This window comes from Echinops telfairi, unplaced genomic scaffold (genome assembly GCF_000313985.2).
Source record: "Echinops telfairi isolate 266 unplaced genomic scaffold, ASM31398v2 ScPeMD7_7421;HRSCAF=8459, whole genome shotgun sequence".
Taxonomy (NCBI): Eukaryota; Metazoa; Chordata; class Mammalia; order Afrosoricida; family Tenrecidae; genus Echinops; species Echinops telfairi.
Window position 1 is genome coordinate 15,169,527 of NW_022111321.1, and position 9,673 is coordinate 15,179,199.

The window sequence follows — 9,673 nt, forward strand, 5'->3', positions numbered from 1 at the left end:
AGTGGTGAGAGGGGCGATGCCTGGAGGGTGAAGGGAATGTGGGGTAGAAAGGGGGAACCAATTACAAGAATCTAAGTATTGCCTCCTCCCTGGGGGATGGACAGCAGAGAAGAGGGCAGAGGGAAACATCAGACAGGGTAACTTATGAGAAACTATAATAATTTACGAACTATGAAGGGTTCATGAGGGAGGGGGGAGAGGGAGGGAGGGGGGAAATGAGCAACTGATATTAGGGGCTAGAGTGGGAGGCAAATGATGAGGGCAACAAATGTTCATATGTGCTTGACACAATAGATATATGTATGGATTGTGATGAGAATTGTACGAGTCCCCAATAACATAAGTTTTAAAAAAAATGTTGATGTGGAGTCTTGCCCTAAGTCTCTTAATGGGAGTCAAAAACACTTTTTAAAAGTAATTATTTTGTTTGTTTTTCCCCAATAGGATATTCGATACTTCAAGCTATTATGGAAAAAGCAGGACAAAATGGTTGGCATGTCAGTGCTATCTGTGTGGAAAACTTTAATGATGTCAGCTATAGACAACTTCTGGAAGAACTGGATAGAAGACAAGAGAAGAAATTTGTAATAGACTGTGAAATAGAGAGGCTTCAAAACATATTAGAACAGGTGAGTTCTGGATCTTGCCGCATCGTTATCCTAAACCAGCTGCAGAGAGCTGCCCTTTCCTTTCCTTGGCCCGTCAAGTCTCCTCCCAGCTTTCCGTCTGCAGTGTGGTGGTTGGTCATTTTCCTTCTAACGTGTATCCCCCACAGCCATCAAATGATACTTCTTCCTCAACGAAAGCCAGTTTGGTCTTTATGGAGTTAGAAGCACTACTTCCCACTTGTTTTTAAGACAAGTGCAACGGAAGGAATCATTTAAAATGGCAAGCTGGCCTTCTATTTTCAGAATCACGCCATTTAAAGATGAATGCTGTCTAAAACATGAGAATAACGATTTTTTTGTGGTTGTGTACTTCTTTTTAATCTTTTGAGAAGTAGCTCCATGAGAAATAATTTTTTTAATCATGTATAATGCTGAGTATTGCATAATTCCTGCTAGAGGTTGCAAGTAAATACACTGCCATCAGTTAAGAGGGTTTTCAACGCCCCTCCCAGACGAAGAAGTCTTAAATGAAGTCCTCAATATATATTTGTTGATTTTATTTGACTTGATTTAAAGCAGACAGGCCGAGATAAAATTGATCCTTGGCATTGTGTTAAATGACAGGGAAATATCAAACAATGCATAAATAACATTTGCCTTCCCCCATCATCCTTCTTCTAAAGGCTGTAATTCGGCCAAAGTTACAGTGAATTAATGCCATCTAGTGGTCTTAAAAATCTCTACAAGCATTATGTTTTGGTAATGGTGGTTTAGCAGTATAAATCAATGATTTGATGATTTGTGATAGTGAGCTTATCAATTGGATAAACTTATTTATGAGAATGAATTGAATATTCAGCTGTGAAAATCAAAACCGTAATAAGTTTCAGTGATTTCTCCTTAATATCTAAGGTCACTGAACTACATGTAATAAGCTTCCTTCCTCAACTACATGAAGTTAAAAATTTTTTTAAATGTGTTTCTTCTGAATACCTAGTGCAGTCGGTCTATATGCTAAGAGAAAGTGAAAGTATTCACAGTAGTGATAGAATGGAGGTGAAGGGATGTGGACCCCTTGGTGACAGTCAGAGGGGGTTGCCATAAAGAGTGTCTATAAAACTGGGGGGCAGTGTTGCAGCAGAATCTTTTTTCTTTTAGCAAAAATATTATTCCTATAGTTAGTTTAAGCAATAAGGGATTTTTGTCTTAAACCCTGTTTGTTTGTATCAATATACCTACAAGGCTAAAACTTTATGCAAATTTGTTCTTTGAACCGTCTAACATATTCTGGGCTAATGAGACCTGGTGGCTCTGTTGGGTAAGCGCTGTTGGACTTTAACTGCTAGGTCAGGCGTTCAAACCCACCAGAGAAAAACGAGGCTATCCTAATTCCTATCCTGGAAATAAAGATTTCCAACTTCAAAAACCCTGTATAGGGTCACGATGAGTTGGAATGAAGAGCCCTAGTGGTGTGGTGGGTGATGCATTCAGCTGCTAACGTGAGACCTGCGGGACCATGTTTGGGTCAGAGCTGTCATTGTCACCCAGTGACAATAACTCTGAGTCACATGGTTTTGTCGGTAGGCACCACAAGCACACGCAGTTGCTATCAGTTCTTATATTTGTTTGGGGTCAAATGTACTTGTGCTTAAGCTATTTGGAAAAGGAGCCTTCGTGGCCTAGTAGGTGACATGTTGGATAGCAGGTCAAAATCACCAACGGTTCCCAGGGAGACCGATGAGGCTGGCTGCTCCCGTCAAGATTCACAGCCTTGGGGACCCACACAGCAGTTCTGCTCTGTCCTCTCAGGTCACTGTGAGGCAGGCTGGACTCAAGGCATTTCGTTTGGGGGAATTTGGGGGTGGGAGGGAGGGCAGGGGGAGTTGGCGATATGGTTAGTATTTGTGAAGTATATAAATAACTTTTTTGAAAATGAAGTAGTAATAAAAGGAAAAGGTAAAAAAATCCATAAAGGCTTCTACTCAGTACCCTCAAATAATGTTGTCTCTAATAACCTTGTGGCTAAAACTGTGGTGAGTCGATGTATAAAGGTTATACCAAGCTCTTTTAGTCATGTTCAGATCATCTAAGGAGTATTATTTGTAAGCAATGGACAACTGTACTTATCTTGTTGTATGATGAAAATGGACAGTGAGCATTACTAAAGCTTCTGTCTGATAGAATCGGCAGGAGTTGGGGGGTGGCGGGGAGGCATGCTAGAGGGGCAGAGGGGTAGACACTGTGAGACAGCAATCCTCAAGATGCCCGGGAGTAAATCACTTCTGTCCTCCCTTAATAGAAAGCCAGCGAGCAAACAAACTCGACTGAGTATTGGTAAATAGTCATTGTAATCACTCGGGTTGATTGCTGAGAAGTTCCCCCCACAGTCCACTAATGCTACACCTATTTAAGATTTGTGATTTTTTTCTTCTTTTAAATTGGGGAGTTGTCGAATCTAAGGGGGAAAAAAACTTTCAATTTCACTTTCTTAAGCAAGACAGTCGCTTTAGTCCTAACTGCCTCTCTGCAGCTCTCTCCTCTTATTGAGAGTTTGAGTTGTTTGACCTGAACAACTGACGCTTTGTAAATAATTCCCCAGAATCCAACAGAGAAGCCAATTCTAAGAATTGTCTGGATTGGCAAATTCCTGTCAGAGTAAGAGTTAGGAGCAGAAAGACCCTCCACTTAGCACCTGGGCTCAAAAGACCTCGCCCAGAGAAGGCAATGGAGTGCCTAAGGCATTCTGACCTATTCAGAGGCTTAGCTGGTTTCTAAGAAGAAAATTGACACACCTGGGTGCTTTGGATAAACTTGAATAAACCTTGAATAAGTTCTCACTAAAGGCACTGGACTGATGCGTATTTCCCCCTTGTCATTTCAAAGAAATTAGAACACTTGAGTGTCTGCCTTTTCTATTCTTCTTCTTGTCTCTTTTGAATTCTAAAAGGTTTCTTTTCTATCAGCACTGTATAGTAATAATGAGAGTAGTAATAGGCCTTTCTCCCTTTAAAATGCCTACATGGTATGAATCTTATTCATTAAAACAAAGTCTGCTGAATTGTAAGAAAATAGCATGCTCTTAATTGTCCTATAAGATTTCCTCTCCAAGAGAAAGCTGTTTTCTTATTCTGAACATGCTTTTTCTTAAATTCTCACTTTCCTTGTATGAGCGCCAGGTTTCATTCCCAGCAGCCAGTGCACTCCCTGCACCCATCTGTCTGTGGTGGTTTATGTGTTACTATCTGCAGCTGCTGAGCAGGTTTCCATGGAGACCAGGATGGACTGGATGAATAAGAAAGGCCTGGCAATCCACTTCATAATGTCAACTGAGGGAAAATCTCTGAATGCCCATGGTTTGGTCCCTGAGGGATCGTTCAACACTGGCCAGCACTGGGTTCCATTGTGCATTGGGTCTCCGTGAGATGGAAGCCAATGTGATGACAGCTAACAATGCTGTTGTCGCACATTGAGGAGTCCGTTCCAACTCATAGGGAGCCTATGTACAACAGAACAAAGCACTACCCACTTCTGCCCCGTCTGCACAAGGGTTCCTATATTTAAGCCTATGCTGAAGCTACTGGGTCAATCCATCTTGTTGAGGGTCTTGTTAAGGGTCTTCCTCTTTTTCACTATCCCTCCACTTTACCAAGCATGATCTACTTCTCCGGGGACTGGTCTCTCGGGATAAGACGTCCGGCATTCTGGCCATACTTCTTGCAAGCTAGCAATAGCATCATTTCATTTTGGGTTGCACCAAGCAAAACAATTTGTTGTGTTTCTTGGTTTAATGCTTAACTCATGCGAACACAACCATTAACCAAAACGCTGTCAGAAGTTGTGAATGTATTTCAATACTTCTGCTTCAATACCCTCTTTCAGAAAGTGAAACAACTGAGAATAATTTGAGAAACCAACTAAAGCATATTTTGAAAAGTAAATTGCAAAATAATATTGATAGAAATGCTTTTGAAAAAGTAGCACTCTCTCAGAAAATGGTTAAATTGTTAATGTAATAAAGATTAGGAAGTATAGAAGTAAATCTATGCAGGGGCAGACACACTTCCTCTTACGGTGGCATGCAATAAGTCGTTGCCTCAGTGACATTTTCATCTGTGTCAGTTTGCAAAACCATAATAATATCACATACAGCTGTCCCTCAATAGATGGTAATGGACAAATTTGTATTCCACCATCAACTTAGTTCTTAGAAATGTATTTCCATGCAAAAAATGTATTTCCATATGCTCATTCAAACATTTTTAGAAGCGAGCTTCAGGAGAAATATTTTATATGTAGTTATCTCAGTGTTATCCACTGAGTTTAAGGTAATGGCAACAACAAAAATACAAAGCTAGCTTTATTGTCATTTTCTTTATTTTCACACATATCCATCAACCATAAATCCTGAATGGAATAACTTTCCAAGAGGCCCTTGAAGGCCTGCCTTATCAATGTAAGTTCAAGTACGGACTTTCATTCATGGATATAACTGTTAAAATGGTGTGGGGTGCCTTCTGCCCTTCTCTCATTTCACTAGAGGAAAGAGAATCAGACCCAGGTCAATTCCAACGAGGAGGTTAGACATAACCTCCACTCTACAGACTTCCTACCCCCTCTGATACCAATTGTCCCTCCCACAGCACTCTCCTTCCTACTGAGTTCAACAAGTTCTTGTGACTGCCATACAGAACTCACAGAGAAGACTCACAATTACAGGGCTTATTAGAGAAATTTATAGATTGTTACTCAACAAAATGTTCAGGATATGGTTCTCTAGTCTGGACAGCCCGTTCTCACCCACAGGCATGCTTCTGTCCTGCTCTGGTAGTGTTAAAGCGTTCCTAACTACTACCGATAAAGGCCAAATGGGCACACCACTCTTCTCTAAACTGCAACCCCAAAGTGGCCAAGAAGCCTGGCACTCCCAATTAAGTCCCTAGAAGCACCCTACTCCACAAGTGAGCCTCTTGCCCAGAAGTGTTCAGCTTCCCACTCACTCAGTGGACTGGGAAGCAGACTACTCTGTCTTGTGCTCATGGTGCTGCTGCCCTGCTGCTACCCCTTCTCTGATATCACAGTCCTTTTCCTCCCATATCAGGGGGGTTCTGCACAGGAATCACAGAGTCCAAAAGACCGACTCCATTCCTAGCTTACTTTTGGGAGGTAGTAAAATCCTCCCCTTCTTGCTTCTGTGATGACTCATTTTGGGCATGGCAAAATTGACCAATTCCCAAAATGGAGTTTCAGGTTTTTACAATTACAGTTAACCCTGTTAACCCCCCCACACACACACACAGCTGAACCATGTAGTCCAATCAGCATCTTTCCCAGCCTCTCTTTGTGGGAGTTACAAAGACTGTGCTCTACAGTTCTATAACCGACTCATGGGTATCCCCAATTGCTTATCTAACAAATAACCTCAAATATAATTGGCACCTCTATCAGCAATATTCTTACTTTCACTGTATTAAAATGAAACTTGGTGTCCCATAAGGTGCAATGTGAATCTTAGATAATTGGCAAAAACAATGAGCTTCCTCTTCTTTTTGCAAATTAATCAAAAAAAGCCTAGAAGCCACGATTAACCTCTCTGAGGATTATTATATCACCAAAGAAAGTCAATAATTCTACCTCAGGACAAGGTCAATTCCAAAGAGAGGAAAATTCCTCACACATATAAATGTGACCATCACTGGTACAGATAAGAGCTCTCGACACACAAAATTCACGGCAGATAAACCCCTCGGGACCAATAATGAAAGTAGGGATATCATGAGGGTATGGAGAAGGTGAGGGGAGAAGGGGCAGAAAGGAGGAACCAATCATAATGATGGATGCATAATCCCCCCACTCAGGGGGATGAGCAACAGAAACGTGGGTGAAGGGAGACAGTGGATGGTGTAAAATATGAAAATAAAAATAATTTATAAATTATCGAGAGTTTACAAGGGTGGGAAGGGGTGGAGGAGGGAGGGATAAAAGAGGAGCTGACACCAAGGGCTCAAGTAGAGAGAACGTTTTAGAAATGATGATGGCAGCATATGTACAAATGTGCTTGATACAATTGAGGTATGAATTGTTATAAGAGCTGTAGGAGCCCCCAATAAAATGATTTATTAAACTTAAAAAAGAATAAGTGTGGCCGTGTATAAAGATGTAAGTTAAAAGGGAAAATGTGGACCAGGGGAAATGGTGGCAATAGGCAAAGGTGACCCTGTGAAGATTGAGTATAACAGGATGATGGTAGGACCTACAGTCTTGTTGTTTGTCACAGAGCAAACTGAGCTTCTGTTAGAAAGAAAGTAAAGAGTTTATTGACAGACTAGAATGATCCAGGGTCAGGCACTACCTAGAAAGGATTCGCCAAAGGATTACAGCAAAAAGAAATTTTCACTGAGCTCGAATACAGAATCTGATACAGGAAATTACAAGAAGAAAATGCTGATTGGATGGCATTTACAAAGCCATGTTTTAAAAGACCAGACACAAGACATTGGCAAGACCTCTTCAACATTAAATTGTGAATCATAAAGCTCGAGTTACTTACCCGCCTATTCTGAGGATATTTTAAGGGCTAGCCTGAGGGAATGCTCTTCCTGGGAACATGCTACAAGAGGAAGGAAGAGAAGGTGGGATTTCAAGCTTCCGAAATAAGCTGGTTAGCTGACTTTTGAAAGTCAGTTCAGAATAAACAATAAAAAAGAAATGGTATTATAATAATAATAATGATGACCTGTATCTTTGGCAGAACCCTCTCCTTACATCAAGCACTGAGTTCTTTTTGGCTCCTTCACATAATAGCATCAGTTTAGCTATTCATCTTTTCTTTTTTTAATTAATTTATTTTTAAATCATTTTATTGGGGGCTCATATATCTCTTATCACAATCCATGCATACATCCATTGTGTCAAGTACATTTGTATATTTGTTGCCATTGAAATCTTATTTCCACCAGACCATGGTCTGTGCTTATTATTATGTAAACAGTATTTAATTTCATCAGTAATTTTTACCGTATTACACAGTTACATAGCAAGGACTCAAAAGTAATTATGAAATAAAAGAGAAGCCATGGCAACAAATGTACAAATGTGCCTGACACAATAGATGTATGTGTGGATTGTGATAAGAATTGTATGAGCCCCAATAAAATGATTTTTTAAAAAAGAAGAAGAAGAAAGAAAAGAGAGGTCAAATGAGCTTCACTGTGGACACAGGCAGGTGACAGCTCTTAAGCCCTGTGCTTAAGACAAGAGCTCTCAGAAGCAGTTCAAGTTCCTGAAAGGAAACCCGCAGTTGACTGGGAAAACCCTTCTTCCTCAGTCCAGCTCATCTACCCGAGGTAATGAGAAGCCCAAGCTTTCTAGTTTGTTCTTTTTTTATTTTTTATTTTTATTATTAAATATTTTATGGGGCCTCTTATCACAATCCATCCATCCATGTGTCAAGCACATTTGGACATATGCTTCCATCATCATTTTCAAAACATTTTCTTTCTACTTGAGCCCTTGATGTCAGCTCCTCATTTTTCCCCCTCCCTCTCCTGCCCTCCCTCCCTCATGAACCCTTGATAAGTTATAAATTATTATTTTCATATATTACATGGTCCTCTGTCACCCTTCACTCACTTTTACATTGTTTGTCCCCCTGGAATGGGATTATGTTAGTCCTTGTGATCCATTGCCCTCCTTTCCCCCAAAACTTCCCCTAATCCTCCTGGCATCTCTATTCTCATTGTTGACCCGGAGAGGTTTATCTATCCTGGATTCCCTGTGTTGCGGGCTCTTATCTGTAGCAATGTGCATGTTCTGGTCTAATTTGATTTGTAAGGTAGAATTGAGGTCATGATAGTGGGGTGAAGGTGGCATTAAAGTACTAGAGGAAAATTGTGTGTTTCATAGGTGCTATACTTGCTATACTGCACCCTGACTGGCTCATCTCTTCCTTGTGAACCTTCTGTGAGGAGATACCTAATTGTCTATAGATGGGCTTGGGGTCTCCACTCCATGCCCCGCCCCCCCTCACATTGGGCATGATTTTGTTCTGGGTCTTAGATGCCTGATACCTGATCCCATCACCACCTTTTGATCACACAGGCTGGTATGTTTCTTCCATGTGGGCTTTCTTGCTTCGCTAGATGGCCGCTTGTTTATCTGCAAAACTTTAAGACCCCAGACACTATATCTTTTGATAGCCGGGCACCATCAGCTTTCTTCACCACATTTGCTATGCACCCATTTTGTCTTTAGCGATCATGTTGGGAAGGTGAGCATTACAGAATACCAGATTATTAGAACAAAGTGTTCTTGTGTTGAGGGAGTACTTAAGTTGAGGCCCAATGTCTACCTGCAACCCTAAATCCTAACTTAATACATAAAAGTACATAGATCTATTCCCCTCTCATTATAAATATATTTACATATGTACATGCCTGTATTTAGACCTCTATAAATGTCCTTTGCCTTCCTCTATTTCCTTTTAGTTTCCTCTTGTCCCACCATCATGTTTGGCCTTCATTCAGGTTTAGTAATCCCTCGCTGCTACATTGTTTTTGATTAAGCCCCACTAGGCATCCTCCACCCTTCTCTCCATTGATTTTAGTTCACTTGTTTCCTTGTCCCTGGTTTCGTTCCCCTCACCTTCCTTTCTCCCATCTCTCCTTCTCCCATATCCCCCCAGAATCATTGGTCCTGTTCTTTTCATCTCCAAATTGTTTATCCTGTCTGTCTTATCTAGATAGACATGCAGAGACATTAATAAGTGCAAAAAACAGGCAAAGCCAAACAAACAATAAAGGAGGTCAAAACCAACAAAACAATAACTAAAAAAACCCACAAAAACAAAATAACAAAACGAAAGCCACTGACAAAAATGGAAAAGTCTATAAATAGTTCAAGGTCTGTTTGTTGGCCTTTACAAGTGTTTTCCACTCGAGGCTGAGGGGTTCCACACTCTCTCCAAAGTCTATTTTTGGTATTCCCCAGGGAGTTCATCGCTTTGTTCCCCTTGCTGCTCTGTTGCATGCCCTTAGTGTTTCTCCCTAGTGTGATGGGGTCAGATTGGG

At 40.9% G+C, this 9,673-nt stretch overlaps 1 protein-coding gene across 8 annotated transcripts in view; it reads left to right on the top strand.

The window, feature by feature from the left end:
• GRIA4 (glutamate ionotropic receptor AMPA type subunit 4) overlaps positions 1-9,673 on the top strand; it is a 438,032-nt gene that overhangs the window by 318,404 nt on the left and 109,955 nt on the right. For all 8 annotated transcript variants that reach the window (XM_004708995.2, XM_004708994.2, XM_045297724.1 and 5 more), the window contains exon 4: positions 445-629. In XM_004708995.2, the coding sequence (XP_004709052.1) occupies positions 445-629 (185 nt within the window). The remainder of the gene's footprint in view (positions 1-444; positions 630-9,673) is intronic.